The sequence below is a fragment of the Apus apus genome, chromosome 4 (genome assembly GCF_020740795.1).
Source record: "Apus apus isolate bApuApu2 chromosome 4, bApuApu2.pri.cur, whole genome shotgun sequence".
NCBI lineage: Eukaryota > Metazoa > Chordata > Aves > Apodiformes > Apodidae > Apus > Apus apus.
The window spans coordinates 59,518,584-59,546,255 of record NC_067285.1 but is presented as its reverse complement, the minus strand read 5'-3'; the positions used below and the strand labels follow the sequence as shown (position 1 = coordinate 59,546,255).

General features: G+C 41.2%; 1 protein-coding gene across 15 annotated transcripts in view; it reads left to right on the top strand.

The window, feature by feature from the left end:
- The window catches only part of EPHA5 (EPH receptor A5), a 194,596-nt gene that overhangs the window by 10,284 nt on the left and 156,640 nt on the right, over window positions 1-27,672 (top strand). For all 15 annotated transcript variants that reach the window (XM_051616979.1, XM_051616984.1, XM_051616980.1 and 12 more), the window contains exon 2: window positions 6,528-6,592. In XM_051616979.1, the coding sequence (XP_051472939.1) occupies window positions 6,528-6,592 (65 nt within the window). The remainder of the gene's footprint in view (window positions 1-6,527; window positions 6,593-27,672) is intronic.

Sequence of the window (27,672 nt, the reverse complement as noted above, 5' to 3'; positions counted from 1 at the left end):
TTGTACCATCATGATCACAGAATCACAGAATTTTTGGAGTTGGAAGGGACCTTAAAGATCATCCAGTTCCAACTCTCCTGCATGGGCAGGGACACCTTCCATTACAACAGGCTTCTCAGAGCCTCATCCAACCTGCCCTTGAACACCTCCAGGGATGGAGCCCCCACAACATCTTTGGGCAGCCTGTTCCAGTGTTTCACCACCCTTACACTGAAGAATTTATGCCTGATCTGTAAATCTCTCTTCTTTCAGCTTAAAGCCCCTTGTCCTTTCACTGAAAGCCCCTGTAAAAAGAGTCTCCCCAGCTTTCCTGTAGCCCCTTCAGGTACTGGAAGGCCACTATGAGGTCCCCCTGGAGCCTTCTCTTTTTCAGACTGAACAACCCCAACTCCCTCAGCCTGTCCTCGTAAGAGAGGTGCTCCAGCCCTCAGATCACTTTCATGGCCCTTCTCTGGACACGTTCCAACAGGTCCACATCTTTCTTGTGCTGGGGGCACCAGAGCTGGACACAGTATTCTAGGTGAGGTGTCGCCAGGGCAGAGTAGAGGGGCAGAACCACGTTTCTTGATCTGCTGGCCACACTTCTTTTGATACAGCCCAGGCTGGAGTTGGCCTTCGGGGCTCCCACTGCACATTGGTAGCTCATGTCCAGCTTTTGATCCCTTGGTACCCCCAGGTCCTTTCCACAGGGCTGCTCTCAAGTGTGACTTCCCCCAGCCTGTATTCATATCTTGGGTTACCTTGCCCCAGGTGCAGGACCCTGCTCTTGGCCTTGTTGAACCTCATGAAGTTCACCTGGGCGCACTTCTCTAGCTTGTCCAGCTCCCTCTGGCATATCAACTGCACCACCCAGCTTGGTGTCATCAGCAAACTTGCTGAGGGTGCTCTCTAATGGCACTGTCAGTATTGTTAATAAAGATATTAAACAACACTGGGCCCAGCACTGACCCCTGAGGGACACCACTTGTCACTGTTTTCCATCTGGACTTAGAGCCATTGACTACTACCCTCTGGATGTGACCATCTAGCCAGTTTCTTACTCACTGAACTGTCCACCCATCAAACTCATATCTCTCCAATTTAGTGAGAAGGATGTTGTGAGGGACTGTGTCAAAGGCCTTGCAGAAGTCCAGATAGATGACATCCACTGCTTTTCCCTGGTCGACTGATGTAGTCACTTTGTTGTAGAAAGCCACTAGGTTGGTCAGGGAGGATTTGCCCCTGGTAAAGCCGTGCTGGCTGTCCTGGATCACCTCCTTGTCCTCTGCATGCCTTAGTATGTCTTCTAGGAGGATCTGTTCCATGATCTTCCCAGGCACAGAGGTGAGGCTGATAGGTCGGTGATTCCCAGGGTCCTCCTTTCTACCCTTTTTAAATACGGGCATAACATGTCCTTTCTTCCAGTCACCACAGACTTCACCTGACTGCCATGACTTTTCAAGTATCACAGATAATGGTTTGGCAACTACATCCACCAGTTTCTTCAGGACTCTGGGATGTATCTCATTAGGTCCCATGGACTTGTATATCTTCAGGTTCCACAGATGGTCACAAATCAGCTTGTCCTCCTTTCGCCTGGGCAAGCGAATGCTGCCACGTGGCACTGGTTTAAGTGGCTGTGTCAGATGGGGTGCTCTCCTTTGTTGGCAGCAATGTTCGTTTACGTCAACACTGAGTGCCATCAGCCTTGGCATTTCTTCTGCTTCCTTCCAGCCACAGTCCCTCTTTAGCCACAGTGAAGCTGCTAAATGCCAGCTATACAAATATTATGGGGACCTTTGAGTAAAAAGTAATATTTAGTCTCCTTGTCAGAGATTTCTGAGTGAAAATACCACAATTATTTCACCAGCTAGAGTTTGGGGCAAAGGTGCAGATCACTTCTGATTTTCTTCTAACTTGATTGCTCACCTGTAGTAACTAGCCTGTCTGAGAACAAAAGTGTGTTATGCAAATTCCCTGGGCTATTATTCTGTATTAAAAAAGGGGGGAAAAAAATAAAAAGCTGTGGTATGACTTTAGACTTAATCATCATTTATCCTACCCTGAAGGCATGGAAGTTAATGATGATATAGATCTGTGTGGTTTTGTGTTCCCCTTGACTGAGCATTAGAAGTAATTAGGGCTTGTGGGATGGATGCAGTGATGGTGAAGATGAGCAGAAAACATTTTGTAATGTATGTCACTCTTCCAAGTTTGCTGGCAAAGATACAGGTGCTAAGACTGTGCTTATGGGCTCTGAGGTTTCTTGCTAGCTGGTTCTGAGGGGAAAGGAAGTGGGAAGAAATTAGTTCTGTTATTTTGCAGGCTTTTAAGGTTAGAGGCCAAGCAGAGTTGCTAGCCATTTCTGGAGAGATTTCTTCAGTCATGTAAGCTCTCCTGCATTCCAAGGGCTGCTGAGTACGTTATTTAACAGGTTATGCTTGTGGAGTATCTACGTCATTGTGGCTGTCCAGGAGTCCCAAGCTATACAGGAACTGGCAGTAGACCTCCTGAAGTGTGGAAGCCTCAAGCAGCATAGCTGGAGGTCTTCCTACATTGCCTCCTTCAGTGAGCTGAATGTTTGGGTTGGTTGGTTATTAGACAGTCATGGCCAAATGCACCCTGATGGTCCTCACGGGTGGGTTGGGGAGGGTGGTTCTGCTGCTCTGGATAAGTCCTCTGATCTCTTTCTCTGTGTCAAACCAAAGACAGTTTCACGGTTTTTCTTCAGGTACAAAAAACCACCTTTATCTCTTCCCAAGTAGCCACACTGTGAGCTATGGGAAGCATCTGTTTGAAATTATGGCAACCCTCCTCTAAAGTCTGTGCTAAAATTGTTTCCTTCATGTTGCAGGTACGTGCTTTACCTGCTGTTTGCCCACTATTTCTTCCACAGCTTGGCCAATCTGCAGTTTTTTGATGAAAGCTATTTCAGCAAAAAAAAATGTTACTGCTAGGCTGGAAGGTGTTGGGAAGAGAGGTGGTGATGAGCCCAAATGGCCTTGTGTAGTGAGACTCTGCTGGTGGCCTCTCCAGCAGTGTGGGATGAGAAGGCTGCCTGAGAGAGCATCCTGAAAGTGTTGGTAGCACTGTCACCCTGTGTGGGGAGCTCCTGCAGCGGGGCCATCAGAGCAACCATCCACTTGGAGAGAGCATGCCAGGTCTCTTTCCTGGTTTTGATGCTTGATCAAGGTGGGGTCAGGACCTGGCAATGTTGTAACTAAAGGACAGATGTACTGGAGATGACTGGGTAGGGTAGTGATGGGGAAGATGCAGATACCTTTTATCTAGGTGGAGCAGTGCTAATTAGTGTTTATACCAGAATTTTGGGGATTCTCTAGGCAAGATGTTCTTGCAGGCAGTTAGAGGAACTACTGGCTAACTAATATTCCTCAGAGCAGATGGATGTAGTGCAGTGTTTTAAAAGGTACACTGTGAAACAAGTCCTGGGCAGAACCCCACAGGGCAGCCAGAAAATCTGCTGTGCCTTAGCAGCCCCTAGGATCTGTCTGAGATGGGCTGGATGCCTGTCTGGTCACCAGAGCAGCCCAGGCACGGGGGCAGCTTAAAGTCACTTGTGGCGTTTTAGTCTTCTGGCATGTGAACTGTGGGCTACTGTGCAGCACCCATCAAAAGGTATATCCTGTCCTCTTCTATTTATTTTGCTCTGTGCCGAATTTCACTAAAATAAGGGAGAAATTGTCTTACCTAACTGGAGATTTAGTATTCAGTTCTGCTGGATGACTCACTGGTAGGAAAATACCTACTGATTTTAGTTAGAGTTGAATGGATTGTATTATCCTTTCATATGCAGAAAATTATTTTGAAATTGAAGTTAATAACAGCAATTTAAAAATTGTCATTGATAGAAAGATAATACAATATTTAGTTGTATCATGTTCTTTTTATTATGTGATGTTTGAATAAAAGCACTTTCTCTACTTTTTTTCCTTAATTAGCATGTCGTGAAGAAGTTAGTGGCATCAAACACGCTATCTAATTATGTTCATTAGTAGCATCTTCGGGACAAGTTTTAATTAAGTTGTACAATGTAGTTCAATACTTATTTTGCAAGCATTGCAACTTCAGACAAGAATGTACTGTTCTGCACAGTTTAAGTACAGTGCTGTAATAGAAAGAACTTGGGTAAACCTGCCATTTTGGCAACTGCACTCCTTGCTTTTTAAAATAGTATACAGTTGCAACATGGGACATGTTATTTATGCGTGTTCTATTTTGAAGTATATTTTATCCCATTAAAAAGAAAATGTAGTGTGATTCAGGATTCACTTGGGTACTGGTGCTTGACTTCATCTGGAGCAGAAGACCTTAATGAGCATTTTACCTGCAGACTTGGGGACAGGAAAGACTGGCCATCACTGCATGACCTATCTAATGGTAGAAGAGAGCAATACTTTCATTCTGCTTGGGCTGTGGGGTGGAAAGCCACTTAATTGTATGTTTACTTACTGTGGATGTAGTTCAGTGTAGTCTCTGAGTATTGCTTCCATTAAATGTCCTGTAGTTCAGTAGTGTTGCCAGCTCCCAACTGTTTTCTGTTTTGGCAGATGAAAGCAATCTGGGCACAAAAAGCCTGAGCTACTAAATGTTTTTGGTCCACATTGCAAAAATATACTTCACCAGGCAGCACATCTATATGCCTTATGATAATGTGAGGCATTAACGCTTGCATACATTGTGAAAACGTCTGGATAGACAAATCTTTAAGATAAGTGGTTGATTCCAGAGCTGAGAACTGATTTTTTTTCTATCTCAGCACTGTTTTTCTGTGTTTTGGCTAGTTTTGTGTACAAGAGCCTACAGTTGTTAGCCTTCAGTACAGTACAATGATTAAGACCAAACTGACTTGGACAACTTTGTTGTTGATTTGGTTTTGTTGTTTTGTTTTGTGGTTTTTTTTCAACTAAATCTGTTGCTTAATCTTAATTTGTTGTTTTGGTTTGGCTTTTGGTACTGTTTTTGGGTTTTGGGGTTTTGTTTTGGGTTTTTTTGTTTTGTTTGTGTTTTTTTTTTAATATTCCTTAAGATTGTAAAGGCCTATGCCTTTTCCTATAGTGTGCTTCTGGGTTTTCTTACTCTGCCTGTGTAAATAGTGTAATCCTGATATCTGGGGTACTCAGTTGGCAGCATTTTTAACTTTGGCTGCAGTGCTGCAGATAGTTGACCCTGGCCAGTGTGAGGAAGGGTCTGTATGCCACGTGGGGACTTGCACTGGTATATTTGGCTGTGGAGAGACAGCAAAACAACCTTATATAGGTACTAGGGGCGAGGGTTATGATACTCGCATCCTTTGTACTCATGCAAGAAACCCATTTCTCTTCTCTAGCAATCCTGAAGTACCTGCATGGTGGGTACAAATGGAGGGTGCGTGAAGCTGCCTCTACCCCTTTCAAGCTTGTTCTTGGGCTAGATCATCAAGGGCTGGAAAGACTTGAAAAGTCCAATTGTGAGAATTTCCAGTGGGATTTTTAAAGAGCACATAAGGTGGAGATCAGGAATTGAAGACCCAAGGAAATTGCTTCCTTTTCAGGAGGGACATGAGTACAAAAAGGGAGGTATTCAACAGACAGATATACTGTGGGAAGCAAGTGTTGTAATCTAGAGAAGGAAATAATGTGCTTTTAAAGTAGAAGAAAGTGTCTCCTAGGTTGAGATTTTTGGATGACAGCTGTTGATTCAGAGACAAGCTTTTAAGTTGGAGATTAAAGCCCTGGGTACAGGAGGTGAAAACTCAGCACCAGGCGCTGCTTTAATTTTCCTTATCTGAGTTAAGTGTGTGTAGATTTAATTACTTCACACTTTTTACTCAGTGTTTGGGTAATATGAAGGGGAAAATGTTATAAGCTTGGGAATAGTTTTTTACTGTTTAATGGAAATTGTTGATTGCTTATGTGACTGAACAAAGCTACCCTTGAAAATCTTACAATGAAGTTGTTGAAGACTTGGGAAAATGTGGAAGAGGAAAAAAATAATAGATTGCTGATAACAGTCATACTGTAGTAGTTGCACATAAAATACTTTTGAAATCAAATTAATGATAATTGGGAAACTCTGCATGTTGTTTCCTGTTTCATTTTTGTCTTAAAGGCCTGATTATGTTAAAAACATAGGCCACTTTAGAAGAAAGGTGTATATAAACACACAGATGTTTGCGAGCATACGCGTATACACGTGAGTGTATACTGTATGTCTTACATATAAACATAAACACATTGTGCATTACTTATTTATTCACCCCAAAAGACTAGATCCTAAGAGCATGAAGGATCTGGATCTTACAGTTTAGTGCATTTGCAACTTAATTTCAATGGCAGATCTCAAAGGAATAAAGTAATGCATATATAGAATTGTTTTCAGTTTATGACCTCATTGATAGAGGGAGTTACTGCATTGTTATTCTGCTTTACAAAAATCCAACTTCCTTGTTTAATTATAAACAGCCTGTTTACCATAGCCACACAAACATGGAATTTAGTGAAGTTTGTAATCCATCCATCTTCCTTAACAGTTTTTTCTCTTGTTTTCAGTGAATTTATTGGACTCGCGCACAGTAATGGGGGATCTAGGATGGATAGCCTACCCAAAAAATGGGGTAAGTCTCTGTTGTTTGCTTCCTGTCTCACAAATTATACTAAGAGTTTCCATTCAGAAAGTAGACTACTGGGTTTAAAGACTCCCTGGGGTGATTTGTCGGCAATAGAAGGGGAAAAATAAATAAAACAACAAGCTGTGACTGGAAAATGGAGCTGTGTGGCTAGGGGATTGATTTATTTATGCAGTAGAGCCAGTCACAAGTATTTAAAAAAATCATGAGTCAGCTCCTTCACTCCTCCCCTTACCAAAAAAATCCATGAGGTTATTTAATTATTATTTTTAAAATATTATAAATTCCTGTTCTTTTCTTGAGCCGTTGGGGTAAATATACAACACAATTTTCTGAAAGTTTTCTTGTAAAACACAGAGTCTGAGACATTACTGTCAGCTTTAAATGAACAGGGATGTTCAGAAATATTTTTCAGACCCACGATAAAATTCTGGGAGCCGATAATACTGAAACAGGAGCTGAGTTTTAAGCACCTCAAAGAGCCTCTGTGCCTTACCGTTAACTGTACTGAGAACTGAAAGAGCGTGGCCTCTTAATTTGATACCCGAAATAAATTAATACCGTCCAGTGTGTGTGCTTGGCCTGACTGTATTGTGTGAGCAGCCATTGCTGTGACTTCTGGGCTTTGGTTTGGTTGGGGCGTCCTCAGTGCTGTACTGTGACAGAGCTTTGGTACCATCTCAAGAGGTTGACTTTGGCACGGCGCCGAGTATTCCTGTCAGTTCCTGGATAGCCACGAGCACCGTCGAGGTCAGAAAGCATCCCAAGACAGAAATGTTGCACAACTGAGCCATCCAACAGAGGAGCCTTCAGGAATGTGTTATTCCAGAGTTTTAGTCACCAGATGAAACGGACTGCATAATTGTCTTGGAATCCAGTTTGATTGTCATAAAAATAGCTGCAATGTTTATATAAAATGCAGCCAACCCTGCACATATTATTACACAGTTAATTAAAATCTGGCTTTCCATATATTCTGTGTAGATGAAAGGTAGTAGAAATGGCAGCCTCACTCAGATGAGCTGCACACTTTCAGGCATGGGTTATGGCAGGGATGTAAAGCTATACAGGGAGCTTGGTTTATCCTAGAGGTAAAGATTTATAGAATATAAATCTGTGTGTGTATATATAGATAGATATAAACTATATAATGAAGTTCAAGATCTAATCCTGTTGCAGTTGGAATCTGTAACAATATTTTTTTGTCATGATTTAAAACCAAGAACTAAACTTGCTCCTCCTGTGTGTGTGGGCATCAGAATAACCAGTGCCAGATGTGCTGGCAGAGCATTGTGTTGGTACCATGGCACACCATAAAGATCCTGGTTCTTCTTAGTGGAAGATTTTTTCCTTTCTGTACAACTCTAGTAGGTATCTTTCCTATGGTTTAAAGCACAGTTGCTGTATATCCGCATGTCCTTACAGTAGTATCAGTAATGAATTAAGTAGGGTTGAAGAGCTGAGAAGATTCCTAGGTCTGTATGTGGAAATGAGTAAACAAAAGGCTGAATATCCTACACATAAGTCTCAGTTGTGGGTTTTTTCATTATTTAGATAAACCTTTCCATATTTACAAGCTCAGTTTCCAAACAGCACCTGGAAGTGCACTCATGAATGCCAAATGGATGGTTAGTGACTCAAAAGGGAGGATTTTTCCCTTTAATTTCCACAAATAAAAAGTGAATCAGATGGTTGGCTTTTGAATTTCCAGAAATCTCCTCTTAATCTTTGTTTTCATGGGACATCATAAAAATGCATGAGGTTAGCCCAGTTGTTTCTTTCTTGGCCTAATATATTTGTGGTATTTTACAAGTACTGAAAAAGTCTTCCCAGACTAATTTACCTAACTCCCTTATCTGCTCTGCAGTTCTGTTAGAGCATAAGCAAAGTCCTTGTAGGGTCTGCATGGCCATGGAGCTCGGGAAAGGGACTCTCTCCCTGCTAGTGGAGCATGGTAAGCATAGAAATGCTGCCCCTTTCACAGCTTAAGCTGTGAATTGGTCCTGTTACTACATGCCAAAGGGACAATTTCGACTTTGCTTTGCAGCTCCTGTAAGTTCACTTTAACCTGAAGGAGGTTGTTGGAATTACGAGAGGCTGTATCAGAAAAGTCTAGTCCCTCATGTGTTACAGTAGGAAGCTTTCCAAGCAAATCAACAAAACTGTACAAGTTTCTTTATTACAGTCTGTGCTTGTACAGCAGGTCTGCAGAGCCTGTGAGACTCGTACCTTGCGATTTCTTCCTGGAGTGCTGCTTGGGATTGCCCAAACTGGGCACTTCAGAGGTTTATGTGTGCATTATACATGACTAGCTCTGACCTACAGGAACTGCCTGCACTTGCCTGTTCTAAATATACATTTTTATCCTACAGAAGCTCACAGAAGTAGGAGTGATGGTAAACACTGCAAGAGAAATAGCTGGGTCAAGCAGTGCTTGTAGACTGTGTTGCCTCCTCTCCTCCCTTGATTTGGCAGGATACTCCGTGTGATACATTTTGACTCCCTGCAAAGCCATGCCACGGGGAGAAGGTACAAAGAGCCCCCTGTAAACCTGTACTGTTCAGTCTTATTTGGTCTGTCCAAGTGAAAACACAGCCACTTTTAACAGTATCCAAATAGTTGTATAAGTTGATTAAAATAAATGCTTTATTTTAGCTAGCTTGATTGATTCAGCAATTATGTCTGATTTTTGCTTCAGTGGCTATAATAGTGCTGATTTGTTTCAGATCCTTCCTCCTTTCAGGGTTTATTCTGAAACTTATTTCTTTACAGCTTAGAAGTACTCTTTTTCCTGTCCAAATTGGAGCCCCACACACCTGCTCTGTTTTCATCTCACAGGTCCTCTCCCATCTCCTCCAGTTTCCATTGCTTTCCCTGACCTTCCTGGAGCACAGAACAGGAAAGCCTCATTGGTCCTTGGGGTACTTGCTGTGTGCTGTGGCTCATTGCACAGCTTCATGTGCTGGGATTTTTTCTTAGGCTCAGACAGGAAAATAAACATGTATGAAGGAACCTGTGGAGATGTTCATAATGCTTTATTCATTGCAGAAAATGAAAGGACTAGATGACTTGTTGCATGTGAATGGCAAGAGGGAATGCAATTGACTGCTTTTGGCGCTTAGGAAGGCCAAATACCAAAAGTTCGGGGGTAAATTAAGCCGAATTGATTCTGCAAGTTACTTATCGTTTATGTAGGACATTGGTGTGGTTTTGGTTTTGCTTTTTGTTGGTGTGGGTTTTTTGTTGTGTTTTTCTTTTTTTGTGAGCTGCATTTTTGTATCATTCTTTTGAGGACAGGTACCCCAGGGTGCCTCTTTGAAGTTAAAAACAGTGATTTAGATTACTCAGCGTGGTTTGTAAATAGATTCATGTTGCTCTCTGTCGATCTTGGTTCAGATACAGATTTTATACGGGAATCCTGAATTGGAGGCAGTGTTTGCCCTCAGGGATAGAAATAAAATAAAGTGGGAGGGACAGGGGGTAGTGAAAAGAGAAGGAGGATTCTTGGCACCATTGAGCTGTGTCATGTAGCTATGATTATAATTGGCATTTTCAGGGCAGTACTTCTGGCAGCCTGAGGTTTTTTCCTCTAAATGATGCTGCTCAGCTGTGACCAGTGTAGAAGAGGAATAGAGGGATATGCTAACATGAATTGCAAGAATGCAATTCATACTGCAGCTAGAAGCATGATGGAAGTAAGTAATACCTGAGTAGGTGAAAAAAATATATTAATGACACCTTAAAAGCATGCAATTTGTCTGCTTGTTTATTATGTACGTGCTTTTGTGCATGCACAGGTTAGTAAGAAAATGTACTGCACACCTAAGTATTTTAAGTAAACTGAGTAATCCAATTCAAAGTTGTACTTAAAATTTTCTGTTATATACAGAATAAAGGCATTTTACATGAATAATTTGCAGACTGTTGTTGAGTTCAGTAGAGTTTAAATATATGGAGGGTTGTTTTCCACTAGGATTCCTTAAGGTAAGATGCGGTATTTGTATATATGCAAACTTCTGTCCTGTGTGTCTCTCCCTCTGGCTCTTCACGTGCTTACATGGTTGTTTTTCCTCATATCCCATGGAGCCATGATGATGCCTGTGCTAGGGTGCCAGAGTGACTCATGCATGCTTGTATAGTAAAGCATAATTATAACAGGAGTTTGAGCTTTGGGTCTGAGAAGACACCTGAAATTAATAATGTATTTGTGCAGGACCCTTGTGATAATTGAACTAAACTGTTTTGAAGCAGTGCTGAGTTCACATTTCAGACTCTTGACAGCTCCAGAGTAAGACTGAAGATGCTGGAGTTAATGGGAGTGGATTTTGGCCAGCTGACTACTGTTCAAATTGGTAGATTTCCCTGGCGAGTTTGTGGCCTTGCCAGTGCTTGTAGAGCTGCATGTGTTTCACACAGCTCAAATGTATCAATTAAAATCTAAAGAGATGAGGTCTACAGTGGAGAGATGGCTCTTGTTTGAAAAGGCTGATGGCACTGGGTGTAGCATAAGAGTACTGGGCTGGCCCACAAACCACCTTGAGGGTTGGAGAGAAGAAAGGAATAGCCCTTGCCCAGGCTGCAAGTCAATAGGACAAGAAAATAGGACTTGTTTCAGCTAAGCTGATTCAGGTTAAACTTGATGGAAAGTACTTTCTACTGGTGGACCATTGGAGCAGATGTGAGGTTTCTTTCACAGGAGGACTCTGGCAGCAGGTCAAACAATCATCCTTGTTACTCTGGACAAGCAGCGTTCATGTCTTCCAGAGGAACAAACAAGGTGATCTGTTTTGGTCTTTTCCAGCCCTACATCTGAAGGCCTGGTGTCTGGAAGCTTGTCCTGACTTTGTCTAGGGTGAGATTTGCTTTTGTTTTGTTTGTTGTTTTTTCCCCCCCCCCCCATTATCTTGACCTGCTTAAAAAAACACATTACTCTTACTCATGCATCACCCTGTATTTAAGATCTGCTCTTCTGTTGCCTGCAGCAGATTAGCTAGGATATGTAGCTGTTTTTAAACCAGAACACCTCATTCTAGACAACAGTCTGTTCTCGCTGAATAGCCTCACCATTTTATTTGTGTCCTTTCTCATATCTTCTTTTCCATTTGAAATTAAATCTTCTCACTTCATTTTAGAAGGCTTATAAACTTGTCCTGGACTTTCAGCTAGCTGCCCTGTGGTTTGTTTGCCATTGACATGAATCAGGCTTTTATTTGGGAGCAGCATCTGGTGAGACATACATCCTATTAAAGCAGATAAAAAATGCCTAGAGTACTCTAAGGTACTGTAAAATAAATGAACACTAGTAAGATTGAGAATAAAGCACTTTTTTCTCAGCTAGAAATGTAATATTGGAATAATATATTACTATCATGGTCTTGAAAATCTAGCATAGAAGAAAGGAAGGCTGATCCTTCAGTATATGGTTTTGCAAATACAGTTGTCAGTGTTAGATTCTTCCACACAGGCTCATTGGGTAAACAATAATCTCCTTTTTTCTCTAGCGTTTAGGAATTACATTTGGGCATAAAAGAGCTTTGAAGAGCTTTATCTTCTAAAACCATTGTTTTCTCTGTTACTTTTGTGCCAATTTCAGAAATCCTGGTATCCAACAGTTAATAACCATACAATTAAAATATATAAATGTAGTGCTGTCATGGAGAATCATAAACTTCGCAGAATAAAGTATTACCATTACAAAATACATATGCAACAGCCCAAGGTTTATAAAACATGCATTAGGATTTTATAGCCTATGTTGATTAATTTTTGTAGTATGTTGCTTACTACTTCATATGCTAAATATATGTATCAGTGGATTACTTATCACTAAATTGCATGTTACTTTTTTAAGGCTTGCCCTTGCTCTTGCACAATTTGACAGCATATCTCTTTAGTAATTGTAATGGCTTATTTTGGAAACTAAACTCAAGACTGCAGTCCTGTTTGATTTATTTAGTGTTCTTATAATAGATGAAAGTTGGTTTTCTTTTCATGTCACTCTTTCAGGAAAGCCAGCTCAAAAAAACCAAAATTAATGCTAATTTCAGAAAGGGAAACACATGGTAGGTTTCTCTGGAAGGAGAAAATTTTCAATGCAAATTTCCTAAAAATAGTGTTAAAATGGAAGCTGCTATTTTGTCTTCATGACCAGTACTCTTGTGTATTGTGCAGTGAATGAAGACAATGAAAGTTAGAGGGCTTTTTTTGAAGACCCATCACCTTGCTTAAAACCAGTAAGGAGACCTTTTTTATTAACTTCTGTTTTACTGCAAAGTCCTGATATGTGGCTATTTAAGAAATAGTTCAGCAGCAGAACATCTAGGACTGTTAGAACAAACTTTCAGCTGTTTTTCAAATTATTAATGGGAATGGTTCAGGATCAGAAATGGGTAACATCATGTTCTCTGTTTGCTTGTCCCAGTCCCAAAACCAGGGTGTTTTTCAGTTGCTGAGGGCTATGTGCACATACAAAAGGGGAGAGTGGGGCTGGGGTTTTGGCTAGTGCAAGAAAGTGCCAATATTTTAATTGGAAGCTTTTTTTGCCTTAAAATATTCTGGTTTTATAGTCTTAATTTATCTTAAGATATCTTCATTTGGGGGGAAAAAGCATGCTGAGCTATACAGTGTAGTGTGTTTGACTAAAGCAGGCAATAATGAGGTCTGTTTGTTTTAATATTGAGAATACTGTGACAAAACAGATCATAGACTAAGTACCAGGAGTTCACATGGACGCACACACATCCTTTCGGGGGTTGTGTCTTAACTTTTCTCTAAACGAAAGTGGTAGCTCCAGATTTTAGGCTTTCTCCAGCAGAAACTCTGAAGTTCTGTTGAAGGGAACGTGGGTGACACCCAGGTATTGGTCACCTCCCTGTTACTACTGTACAATGGTATTCTGTCAAGCTGCCATGGTCTGTACCCCATGGGCTGAACAGTGTCTTTCTTCTGCTGCTCCTGCCTGGTCTGAGGGTTTGAGGGGAAAAAAAACACCCAAAACCCCTAAAAAAAGAAAAAAACAAAACAAAACTGCTGTGCTGTGGAGAGTTGTGAGCATTTAGGGGGGAGAACAATTGTTTTTTACATGTGTAATGGGAAGTTACTGTTCCTCATTTCTGTTTAAAGGTGGTTTACTGAAAACACATCAGTGATGTACTAGTGATTTAGAGTTAGGAGTGAATGACACTTGCATTTTAGTTTGATCCTCACTTATCCATGTGTGATCTTAGTAGGATAATCCATGGATGAATTGCCAGACAGCTGCGGGGGGGCAGGATCAGGCCCTGGGGGTTGGTAGGAGGCAAGTTCCCCGAAGAAGCATGGGCACTGGGCATCAGCATGTAGATGAAGGAGGAAGACTGAATTGCCTGCTGAGCTGGACACCTGGGCTGCTCCCAGGAGACGGGTGGTGATGGTGAGGAGCTGAGATTGCTGATGGCTTTCTAAAAACTGCATCTGTCAGACCAGGCTGAAAGACCCCCAGAGCAGCTTTCATTTGCTTCCTTTTGCTGCTTTCCAAGAAGGCAAGTAGTGTTAGATACCTGGTTCTTGCTGATATGCTCTGATAAACATTTAACTTGTGTATACTTGCTTATTTCTCCTTTGTGTACATTACCCCAGTAAGGACAAGGTCACTGCTTTGATTATGTTAAATTCTTGATTTAACATAACATAGCCTAGTATCACTTTCAGACTGTGCATCTTACTGATTTCAGTGCATATTAACTGCCTGTATATTGAAACAGAAAATAGTGTCCTGTAAATCTGTTACTGAGGTGAAATAAGATGAACTGTAAATTCATAAAGATATGTGTCTCCTGTGGATAATTATACTCCTTGAGATGCTTTCTTGCAGTATCAAAGATGAGAACTTTTTGTTCTGAAGTGGAGGAAGGACTGAGCCTTTATGCTGCAAAAATTTTCGTTTGACTTCAGAAGAAATATTTTGGGGCAAGTGATTTGGCCCTTGCCTTCAAAGATCTTTCTGTATCAGCAGTGAATCTTCCTGTAATATTGACAGTTCATAATGCTGTAGAGAAGACGCAATTGGCAGGAGATGATACTGTGGAGTATTTCTTAATGTGATTTGAGATGTTGGTGTATGTTGTTAATCCTTTTGCAGTTCTGTTCCTGTTGAGAGGAAGAGCTGCAGGCTTGGTGTTCTTCTTGTTTAGGTAAGCCCCTCCCCTAGCTTGCCTTTGGCTGTGAGCTAGACCAAGAACTGGTGAGTGAGGACAGTGTGGGAGAGGTGGTGATGACAAGACATTATAATTTAAAGATCATCTTATTGACAGTGATCTTCCAGAATTAATGGATTTTAGATCTGATGCAGATGTGTTGCTCATAGGGAGCAGTCCTGCTGGGATGATATCACAGAATGGCTTGGGTTGGAAGGGACCTTAAAGATCATCTAGTTCCAATGCCCCCTACATGGGCAAGGACACCTCCATTTAGACCAGGTTGCTCAAAGCTCCATCCAGCCTGGCCTTGAACACTTCCAGGGATAGGGCATCCACAACCTCCCTGCGCAACCTGTTCCGGTATCTCACCACCCTCAGAGTGAAGAATTTCCTCCTAATGTCTAATCTCTTCAAGTTTAAAGACATTTCCCCATGTTTTATTGCCACATGCCCTTTTAAAAAGTCTCCCCCCAGCTTTCCTGTAGCTCCTTCAGGTACTGGAAGGCTGTTATGAGGTCTGTGTGGAGCTTTCTCTTCTGCAGGCTGAACAACCCCAACTCTCTTAGCCTGTCTTCATGGTAGAGGTGCTCCAGCCCTCTGATCATCTTCATGGCCTTCCTCTGGACTCTCTCTGAAAGCTCCACGACCCATATCCCCAAGACCCAACTGTACCCTGCAGATACCAAGCAGGGTAAGAAAATTGTCTGTCTGAAAAGGAGGACATAGATGTGCTAATTTTTCCTCCAGCTGTTTAGAAAAGCTAGCACCTTCTGCCTGTGCTGGCAGCCTTTTTTATTTGGGAGGGGAAGGATGTGGGGTGGGGTGGTAGGAGTGGCCACCTGTATTTTTTTGTCTTTGCATATTCAGCCTGCAAACTCCAGTCACAGCACTGGTGTGATTCTCCTGGCTTCCTGCTGGAGCCTGGAGGTCGTTGCTGAAATTTGTTGCTTGAAGTTGAGGTCCATCTAAATAACTTCTGCTCTGTTTGATATCTGTTCAGCATTGCTTTGCTACTGTTTCAGTAAGCAGTAAAATCAGTAATAATGTGGTCTTTGGTCTTCTGTTAGAAACCTTTGGACTATTCAATTTTTTTCTGTTTTAACTTTATTTTCTTCAAAACTTTGGAAGATTCACACTTGAGAGCTTTTCCTCAGTTTTAAACCTCCAAACTGTTTGACTGGGCAGCTGTTGGAGCTCCTTGCAAGAGATAATTTTAAGCACTGTTACAAATTGAAGGGCATGCACTGACTGTTTTAGTTGATTGCAATGCAAATATATAGTAAGCCTGTAAATCATACCCAGTGTTATGATTAAAAATCATTACAATAATGCCAGATTATTCAGTTTGTTGCAAATCCTTGTAGACTACACAATTAAAGTCATAACCACAAGTGTAATCCTGTGAGATAAAGTCACTTCATTACACAATCTCCTGGTTTACTGTTTGCTTTATTTTTAAAGCCTGATTGAATAACTCAGTGTTCCTGTGTAGTTAACTTCAACAGCAGCATATATGTTTTTTGAGTCTCTGCTAATTCTTGAGTTTACATCCTTAAAAATATGGATATTGATTAATATGATAGTTGGGCAGAGCCCTGATGATTTCAGTTCTAGTGCAGAAAATTAACCTGAAAATTGTGCAGCTTTAGAAAGGAATTGCTAGTTATGTCAATCACTGTAGATGTCAGCTGATCAGAAAATAAATGAGTTGTGGTCATTGATATGTGGTGTTAGGCAATGGAGTAGGGAACTGTAAGCAGGTCGGTGCCTCCCTACAAAAGCAGGGGCTGAAGCGACTCTGCTGCGGAATTGCAGTGAGGCAGGGTACAGCTGCTGAACAGGAACAAAATGAATAGTTCACTTGGTAACAGATTTCAGGCCGAATCAAACCTTTTTGCACAGTGCTTGTCTTTTCCTGATGGTAGATGTCACGGTGGATGTGAAGAAAACCTCAGTGGGCTGAGGGGTGACTGCGCCTGCTGACCAGAGACTCAGTGTGTCAGAGTAATTCTGATAAGTACCCACACTGAGATAATCAAAACTCGTTGAGGGATTTGGTTGTTGTCCTACTTATTAATTTTAATCATCATTGAATATCTGTGCCAATTATACAGGCTGTAAGTTCAGCTTCCCAAGCCCTGTGTATTGAATTTCAAAATGCTGCTTATTCAGAGTCTGGTATATTTAACTCAGAGGGGTGGTCTTGATGTGGACAGGCAGCAGAGATATGCAGAAGCTACTGTGTTCTTTGGAGTTGCAGTAACCAAGTCTGGCAGAGCCTGTTTCTCAGAGCCATATAAGTGTATTGAACTGGCAAATGTCTTTAGCCCCCAAGGGATTTGGTTATGATGCTGCCTTATAATGTTTGTAAAAGGCTTTTGCTGTGAAGGTGGTGGAGAGAAAACAGGGAATCTTAAGCAGCTCTTGCTCAGTGTATGCAAACTGTTTTGTTTGATGCCACTAGCCCAGGTAAACCTTTTGGACTCCTCTTTCCTTGCCCCTTTTGAGCACAGTGCTACTCCTGAGGTTTTCTGCTTGCAGGGTTAGCTCCTCCAGTGCTGACCTGAGGTGTTATCCCCCAGCACTGCTGTTTGCAGATGTTGACCTTGCTGGAACTGGATGTGAAGTCCCTGTGCATCTCTCCAAGTTTTGCAGAGGGTTTTTGGCAGAAGCCAGAATCTGTGATGAGCTTTTTTGTATGAGAGGGCTTTTCCAAGATTAATTCCCTGGTAAATCTGTCCCTGCTGTAAGGCCATGTAGTGTCCCCATCGATTCAGGATAAAGCAAGCAACTGAGATACAAAATAGTTGCTAGTGCCATAGGCGTCCTGTGTTTTCTTGAACTTGGAGTGAGTTAGCAAATATTGATTGTTGCCTTTTAAAACAGACTGTCTCCTTAGTTTTTTTCTAATCTTTGTTTTGTGTGTTCGAAAATAAAGCAGCAAAGAGAGAAAATAGGGTGAAAACAATTTTTTCACAAAGAATACTGTGGCCAAAGGTATTGCTGGCTTAATTTTCTGTTGTCTCTGCTCTGCACAGTTTTAAAACTGAGGACCGAGCTGTTTTTGTCTCGTATTACAGTAAATACATAAGTAATCAAAATAATATTAAGAAAAAATTTGAGCAACTCCCTGCTGTTCAAATATGTTAATTGCAAATCATTGACATTCTAGACATGCTGTTTCTTACTGAGTTATCATTTCCTTGCTGGTGGAGTAAAACAATCAATTGGGGAAAAAAAGGCATAATATATTATTTGCTTATTTAAAAACAAGACCAGATTTGTGAATGTGTTAGCTTAAGGTTTTTGGTTTGTTAACATTATGTAGTTGAATCTCCTACAGTATGTACAGTGCAGAAACTTGTTCAAGGGTCCTTGCAGCAGGTCTGTCACCTTGATTTGACCTACAGCACATCTTCTGCAGAGGGATTTCTTTGATTTAGTCTTCCTCTTCTGGAGAGTCCACCATATCCCCTTATAGCTTGTGCCAACAGCAAGTAGTCCTTGTTCTAAGACAAACTAATCTTTCTAGCTTGAATTGGTCCAACTTCAGTTCTCTGTCAGTGGATCTTGCTATGCCTCTTCATGCTAACTTTACCAGTATGAACTAGTCGCTGCTCTCATTCTCCTCCCCTCATCCTGATTCAGGCAATAGGGGCCACAAGCAAGTTAGTCACATCCCAGCCTTCTCTTAATTTATTTATTTTTTTGTTAAGAGATATTAATGCTATAAAGTAGTGGGGTTTTTTTATTATTATTATTAATTTTGTTGTTTTTTGGGTTTGTTTGTTTGTTTTATCCTGAGTAGCAGTGGACTGGGATCTTTACAATTTCTCCTAGCTGAAGTGTTGCCATTTGAAATGAAAATGGCTTTTTGGAAGTGGCCTTAGTAAAGTCTTGCAGTATCTTTTTCTTTGCTCTTTGAGGCAAATGGATCACAAGGAGAAGAATATCCTTGTGATGGAAGCCAGGTAGAAGTGAAGGCAGACTCTTAGTGGCTGCTCATCTGGATGCTGTGAAAGAAAATACTGAAGGCTGGAGCTGTGCAGGACAGCAGATGAGTGTGTTTAAGGTGGCTAAACCTAACAGGTCCATTGCCACCTGGGACGGACAGACTGTAGCTTTGTGCACTTCTCTTCATTTCCCATCTTAACTGAATCTTGTGCTGCTTGAGGAAGAGTTAGTTGATGGTAATCTCTTTTCCTAAAGAAACTTAGCCCTTTCCCATGTCTGTATTTTCAGCTATTCCTTCTACTCTACCACTCCAACTTCTAGCCCACTGTTAATCCCAATGCACCCTTGATGTAAAATAACAGTAACATGAGCTTGTAGCTTAATTGTGCGGGCAAAGACCTAACAATAGACCAACTTACTCGTTTCACGGTACTAGTTTTAAGCTGCCTTGCTTGGGTGATGGATACACATGGCTCACCATGGGCTAGGCTGCCTGAGCAGATATTTTCTTCTGAAACTTCTCCAAATACCCCTTGTAGGTGTCAAATGGTGGACGTTCAACTCCTGTGGCAAGTTCCCCCAATGGTTTGCTTACCCCCCAGCACTTATAGTAATATCTAAGTTATTTTACCTTCTCTTCAAAAGTGTTTAATTTCAGTTCCTGGATCTCTTGTTGTTTAGATGAAAAGCAATCTAATAACAAAAAATTTCTCTTCATGTACGTATTATAGGGTTGCCATCCAGTTAAGACATGGTTTACCTCTTGTTTAGGTAAATAATTTGAGATCTTTTCGGTTTCTTCTGAAAATTTCAGCAACTTTCCTAGACTTTGCACTATCACAGCTGGTTGCTGAAGCAGCATGTATTTTTGCAGTACAGACATCTCAGTCTAATGTTTAGTACACAATTGTATTTGCTTTCCCTAGTGATGGCATGTTGCTATTCAATTGTTTCTTCAGTGGTTGTCAGATGCTAGAAGAGAGTGGAGTAGCAGGAGGTTGCAGGTGAAGAAAAATAGCTGATGAAGTATGGAACCTCTCCAGAAATATATCTTTTCTGAGATGGTTAGGATTTAGGATATCCATCATAAGCAAATAAGCAAATCCATGCTTCTTCAATTTCAGATTTAAAGAAACATTGAGGTCCAGGTTGCCTCTCAGACAGGTTTATATCCTTGCAATTCTGGTGCCATATTTAAATAGTAACATAAGTCTGATGTGGTGGGAGTGAAATCCCATAGAATAAAAAGTAACTGAAAGTTTTATTATGGTGTGGAATAAGCATAACAAACATCCACATGTATAATTAATTACCTGTAGTGGGTAAGTACTTAACAACAGTCATAATAAAATCATTCTGTTCATTCATTTTTACATCTTAGCATACTGATTCAAACCTTAACTGAAAGTGAATATACAATCAATGTGAGGCTTTTTATACTGGTTTAATAATGTAGGCCTGCCGAGGATCTTTAATTAAATAATTATTCTTTGTTCAATCAAGATAGATTGCTTCACTATAGGGATTGCAGGCAACAACGTGCAAAATCTGCCCTGAACTGATCATGTTTTAGCTGCTTACTGTAATCCTGCCTAAGTGATATTCTTTGTCACACAAAGCAGTGAGAACAACCCAAAAACCAGGAAAAGAGTGTAGTTAGATATTAAAAATATGATGCCTAATTCTGAGGTGATCAAAGAAAAGCATGCCAAAACCCAGTTTGGTGGTGCTGTGAACAAAGTTCACAGTCGTCTGACAGATGAGAAAAGTGGATTTTCTACACGATTCAGCTTCAACAGCTTGCTTTGTTTTTGGTGACAGTTATAAAGTGCTCAGCATGTAGGGAGTCAGAAAATCTGGGTTTCAGTTCTCTCAGTGGTAACCTCATGTATGCAAGAGGTGGCAAATGGAGCTGTTAGGAGGAGGTGCAATAAATTGCACTGTGTATGTGCCTGCTGTACATGCCAGTTCTGCTAAGAGGGTCTGCACAGGGAGATCAGCTTTCTCATTTCTTCTGAGTGTACTGGAAATGCAAAAAACCTCTCTGGCATGGGGGGCTGCTGCTTGTAGCATCATAGAAGGCTGACTTCGGGTGGCCCCGGCTGCCGTGGCGTGTCATTAATGCAGCTCACGGTGGCTGGACTGAAGGGACTTCAGTGTTTATTAGGGGAATATAATCATTTAAGCCTGAATAAGCTTCAAAGCTCTAATGTGGCTGTTTGGCCAACAGAAATGAGATGTAAATTTGTGCTGAATAGCCACTGATTACAGAAAGATGATTAATGCAAGATTTAAAATTGATTTATGGGTGCAGTTGTCAAGGCCTAAACCATGAATGTAATATTATCTCTGTGAAAAGCTTTGGGTAGATTAGAGACCAGGGAGCAGAGGCAAAATTATGTATTTGCTGGAGGGTCTGATACAGTGTATGGGCTGTCTATAACCTAGTCAAATTGGGTAGATGCCTGAGAAGTTAGGCTTTGCTAGCACAGCACATGGATAATTGTATCACTTTGCCTGAAATGTTAGAAACCTGAGAAGCTCGATCCCTTTTATTTTCATTAAATGCACTTTTTGATCAAGTATTTCTCTCTTTTACTGGAATATTTTTAAAATGTTTCCTTATTTTCAGGAAATTACAGGTAGTCGATGGCAATGATAGAGATGCAGGGTTTAGTTTTGATTTTGCAGATTTTCACTGTTGAGTGCATTAAATCAAATGTTTAATGTTACTCCAATTGCAGTAAACAGAAGCTCCAAATAAATTTTATTTAAATATTAGGATGACATTAAGATTAAGGTAACAAACAAAACTTCCTTTCTTGACACTTTTGAAAATCATTCCGTGAACCCACTGGTGTCATCGGATGATGAGTAACACGAACATTATCCCAAAAGCTCTGAAAATCCAAGCATTTGGTTATAAACCTAAAATGTATGTCATATTGTGTGTCCTTCTGAAAATCTGGCCCTGTCAGTCTTCCAGTGCTAAACCATGTGGTGTCAACACCGTTTGTTACAGCATTTGTTAAATTGTTCTGCAATGAGTGTCACATTAAGCAGTGAAAAGTGATTTAATGGTATTGTGTTTCTTCATTACCTCTTTCATGCTCATCTCCTTTGTCTTACCCTCAATTGCTGGACTGGAGTTTGAAATGGATGTTTTAATTCAGATGTACAGAGAATTTCAAACCTTAAAAAAAATAGGTAAAAAATTCAGTAGGGGAAGGTGGGGTTTGCAAATAACACATTGCTTTGTTCTGGGAAAGGGTCAGAGCAGCCTCTGGTTAGGCATGCTGGAGAGGGGCTGATACTCCTTTTCATTTCAGTTGCACTAACCTCCAGCTGGGCCCTCCTTCCATTTGGATTCTGGTCCTGACATCTTTCATTGATCATTGAAATGATCAAAGTCTGAGCAAAATTTCTGTCCCGTTTTCATTTTTTTCCATTGCACCTTGGTGTGCAGCACTGAAAAGTCTAGGTGACTTTGTCCTGATGTGTCTTCATTTTTCAACAGCTTGAATTGTGTAGTTCTCTGAACAGATTGTATTTCATCATATACATGTACTGCAAATAATTTTAAGTTTTTAATTGCTCTTTTTTCTTACAGACTTGCTTGGGTAGGACTTGGTTTAGCAAATTACTGGTTGTGTTCTGAACTGCATTGTTTCTCATCTTGTCAGTAATGCAGAGCAATCCAGGAATTATCAAAACTTTTGCATTATATTACATCAAGGAAAGTTTACTGAGAAGTCTCCTGCACAGCTTGCTGCAGAAATAGAAGGTGTGGGAGGAAACTTCATATGCATATTACAAATATAAAACAATATTGTTCAAGTAGCACATTCCTATTTTTACACAATAGGAGCTGATGATTATGAATTTCTGTACGTAACTTAAGTGACTTCTGATATGTCTTCACATTTAGCACTTCTTGAGAGGAGTAGTCATGCTTAGTCTCACGGTTTCAGGGTGGGCCTTCCTATTTGGCATTTTCCTTTAACTCTGAGCAGTACAACTGTGTGAAAACCTTGACTGGCATTGTTTCATTGATGAGTTACTGAGTTTTGGAGTGTGATGTTGGCAACAGTGGGGCTGGGATAGAGCACGATGGTGTTAGAACGTTGACCCAACTAATTTCCGGTGTAGTTCTGTTTTAGAGTGGAGATCAAACATTAATTATTCCCCCATCTTTGCTAATCCCTCTTCTGCCCTCTGTCACAGGGCACGGTACATAAAGTCTTGGCATTGAGTGACACTGAGCCTTGTTAAATGTTGATGCAGTGGTGAATAGCCTTTAACATGGAGTAAGGCCCTTTTCCTCCTCTTAATGCCTTTGCTGCCTATATGTTGCAAGTGGTCATTCAGAAGCACATGTCTGGCTGTTCCTTTGCTACAGTGAGAATTTGCTTTTTAAGGTTTGTTTGGGTTTTTTTTTTTTTTTTTGTGGGAGGAGATGGTAATGGAAGTACTTTTTAAATCTGCTTTCTGCTAGGTCAGTATCATGTGGGTTAGCGGGGAGTATGTGAATGTTTGGTTAACATACAGATGGAGAAAAAAGTCTTAAAAAGATGCTTTAAACTTCAGTTCATATCTCTTCACAGTTTACTTCTCCTACTTACGTTGTAGTTTATGAAAAATGATCCTTAGCTTCTGGCTGAGAAATCTCTTGTAATGAGTGAGGAAACTCTCATGCACTTCAGGATATTCTGATGCTGTGTGTTAACTGGGCTGTGCAGCTTAGTGGCCAGAGCAGGGTGGCTTGGTAAGAAACAGCAGAGAACTGCAATCAGTAGGAAAATGAGAAGTGTAGCCCAAAAGATGTGTTCTTATTTGGTTTTATTTATTTTCCTACTTGGACAGATTGAAGGGAATGTGCCAAACCACCTGAAAATGTTATGTTCCTTCTTTGGAAACTCGGCTTTTTAAATCAATTTCATTAGACCAAATTTCTGCCTGAGTAGGGAGATTAATCAGATCCTCTCTATCCTCTGTGTCTGTTTTCCATTATGTTTTTTGCTTGACTAGTAACTGCTGTCAGTAGGAATAGATGTTGGTATGTTTAAATGTCTCAGTTGTAAAACTGCCATCCAAATGAGGCTTGAGTTTTGGGTGGAGGCAGTATCAGATATATGGAAATGATAAGATCCTGGGCGGTTACGACTGCTTCTGGTATTTAAAGGTTTTAATAAACACTGGGCTAAATATTGTTTGTATTTAACTCGCTGCAGTTTCCTTTTGACAGTGGCTCCTGCCCGTAAAATGGGCTCCAACCCTCTGCCCCCCAAAATCAGGCTGAGCTTCACCTTTTGCTTTATAGAAGTGGATATTGGTATTGGAAAAGAAGTTTTTCTGTACAATTAGTGGGTCTTATTGTTGTTTTGGTAGCTGAAATTTTAGAAAGTGTTTTAGGTTCAAGGAACTAGTTTGAGTTACTCTAGAATAATTTTAATTTTTTTTTTTCCTGCCCTCTATTTTGTTTAAATTCAGGAAGAGAAGGTAGTAAAGATATGGTTGGGAGGCTGTCAAAATCACTCTTTTCCCCTTTACTGATTTCCTGCACCCCCCCCCCCCCCCCGCCCCCCCCCAAGTTGATCCAAGTACACAAATTGCTTTGGTTTCCTGATTGTATTTCAAATCTCTGAATTACTGGAAAAAGGCATGCTGCTGTGGTTGGCATCCTTCCACTGTCTGGTTGGTACAGGAAGGGGGGGATGCTGTAGGGCTGTCCCAGTGAGCAAGCATCCTGCCCAGGAGCAGAATTTGAATTTTAAGCCTGAGTTGTCCTGCTGGCACAAATCACAGTACCAAAAAATGGTTTGGGTTGGAAGGGACCTTCAAGATCATCTAGTACCAACCTCCCTACCATGGACAGGGACCAAAAATTGTTGCTGAAGAGTTCTGTGTAAAACAGGATCCAGCAACCTGACAGTGGTGGAAGATAGCTGGGCAAAGCCATTTTGCCTTCTATTCTGTCTGGAGATGGCATATAGTGGGCACCATTTATTCTGTAGATCTTGAGCTGCTTGCCATGTCTCCTGGTACTGCTCCTTCATTCGGAAAAGCAGGCTTGCAGACTTAGAGCATTGTGTCGGGTTACTGCATTTTTCTTCTGCTTGAGAGTGGTTTGCATCATTGTCCCTCACTGTGAGAAGGATAATAGGCTTCCCAAGTGCTCCATCAGGTGCTGTTGGACTCTACAGTGGTTGGTCATATAGGTTGTACAGATACCTCTTGCCAGTGCCAGCGTTCAAAACAGAACTCTTTTGCTCTTGCCAGTCTTGAGGTCAGTGTCACTGTAGAGGGAGCTACAGATGAGATGAGTTTTGGGTACTTTTCTATTTTGTGTTCTTGTTCTTTGAGTAAGCATAAACCTCTTTTTCTTTTAATGAAGACTGAAACACCCCCAGCAAAAGCAAAGACCGTCCTTTACTCAGACTGCTCTGAGCAATGCCATGCATTGCAGAGTTTGTTGATAAAACTGGCAATATCAGTGGCAGGCTTTGAAGTAGCTGAATTTTGGGACTTGTGTGTTTGTAAGTGTTGTTTTGCAACAGGGAAGATGGTGACACACTCAGCCTTATTTTACAGCTAACACCGCCCTGCCAAACCTTCTGCAGTGCAGAAGAAAAGATGTGTAGTGCTTTTCCTGGCTTTCACTAGAGATTTAGCCTTACATGACCTCACTGAAGTCACTGAAACTGTGCAGAGTGCCTGCTTCTTATTTGCTTTAACTTTGTAATGTGATAGCAGGTGGAAAGTCGGCAGGCAGCTTAAAAAAAACCCCAACAAATCAAAACAAAAATCCCAAGTTTTTGGGTTTTGTGATGAGAGAGCAGCAGCACGGGGAAGGAAGGAGCAGGTTGTGAGATGAAGTTGAGTAGCAGGAGGGAGTGTGTGTACGGGAGCTGACCTGGAGGCAATTGATTGGCAACCAGGTCTTAACATCACCTGCATAAAAGGAAATAAAAACCACTGCCTAAATATTTCCAGGATGAAAAGCAGGATAAATAGCACAGAGCTGAACACTGAACTGGTCTCCCCTTCTAGAAGGGCAGCAGTTCTGCCCTTTAAACTTGGCATAGGGATTGCGTAGCCCCAGGCCATGCTCTCCTATGCACCAGTGTGGGCTTGTATTGGGTTTGAGAGCAGAATTTTGCGGTAAAATTACCCTTCTCTGTCTGTGGACGAAGTGTGTGGAGTATCTCAGATGTTTCTACACATTGAAAGCCTGGGATCTAAGATCTGTGCCAGGCTTGCCCCTCTCCAAAAAGAAAAAAAAAGGTGAAAATCCATCAATCCTTTTCCAGATTTATATCTTTGTGCTAGCAGATGCCTGAATTAACATGCATATGTTGCAGATCTCCACATGGGGGGGGGGAGGAGGAGGGGGCGTGGAAAATGAAATGGGAGGGGATGAGGCTTCTGTGCCAAGGGAGCCTGTGAAATAGGTAGCGTGCATAGAGGAATGTTGCACAGTCCTTGGAGGGGGAGGGAGTCCTGCTAGGAAGGTTCCAGGTAAATCTTAAGAACCCCTTTGCTTAATGCTTGTAAGCTTCCTTTCCCTCTTAAGACTCCTAGGATTTTGCTAAATGCCTGATTTGTCTTTCAGCAATCCTAGGATATGTGAAATCAGGAAAGAGGCTTGACATTTCCACACCACCTTTAATGGCTGCTAAAGAGAGTCAGGGAGTTACTGAAGACCAGTGACAAAAATTATCCTTGCAAAAACAAACAAACCTGCCCCCTTAACCAAATAAACAAAAGCTCTGAAATTTTAATCTTCACTGTCAGTATTTGTTTTTGGGGCAGCAGCCTTTCACTGTGCTGTGGTAGAAAATTGCAGTCCTGGAATCCTGCAGATTAGAAAAAAGCCTGAGTAGGAGACAGCTGGTGAATGTGTTTTAAAATCTTCCATTTAACCCAAGGCTGATCCACTGAATGCTTTTTTAGCTCTTATATTTTTTGTTAGATGTTTGATATCTTCGGCCTTTCTATAGGCAGACAGCCTGCAAGAATTGCATCCTTCCTGTTCAGGAGCTGAGTGCAGTCTTTAATGACTGTTAACTCACCAGCAATAGCGTACTGGAAATTTCTGATTCAGAAATAGGTCTTCTATAAATGATTTAACAACAGGCCATTGAAATACATTTGTGTTTTCCTTCTTAGGGCTATTAAAGACCTAGAGAAAACATTTAGCACCACATTAATGGTTGCATTTTTGTTTTAATCCTGCAGATGGGGGTGATTTATATCTCAAAAATATGTACTGCAGAGAGGAATTCTAATATTACAGTTTTTCAGTTGTGCTTGATTTTTTTTTTTATGCCAATATATTCAGCTAGATGCTGTCTCTTCAATGTGGCAAGTTTTCTCTTTCATTAACGCTGCATTTCATCCTGTTTTCAGTTCATTCCTTTGTAGGTTGAAATACTTATATGAGGTCTTTAGTGATTGGGAAGCTGGGGCCAGGCAGAAGGCTCAGGGGCTCTTGCCTCCATGAGAAGGGGATGGGGGTATGTAAAAGCAGAAGGGTGGCAGGCTGCCTGCAGTCCCTGGAGGGAGGCAGACTGGCTGAAGAGAAACAAATGGTACACTTTTACAGGCAGATAGGAGAGAAGATGGTGGGATTAAATGACAGAGCAGAGATTTTGCACAATAGTGGCTATTCTGATAAAATCTGGTTGGCTTTCCCCTGAGGATTATATTGAGATAAGCAGCCATTGCTCATTAGTTATCCCCCTTTCCTGCTGTTCTCTGGTGATTGCTTTAGGTTTAATGGCAGGTGGTGATGTGATCCAGGGTGCGGTGCTGGAAATGCAGCACATCCCAAAGCCTGAGATGTTTGATCACATGCCATTTCTCGCAGCTGAGATCAGACTCCAGATCAGTTGATGTATTTATGCTTGGACCTTCCTCCACACGGTGGTGTTTAGT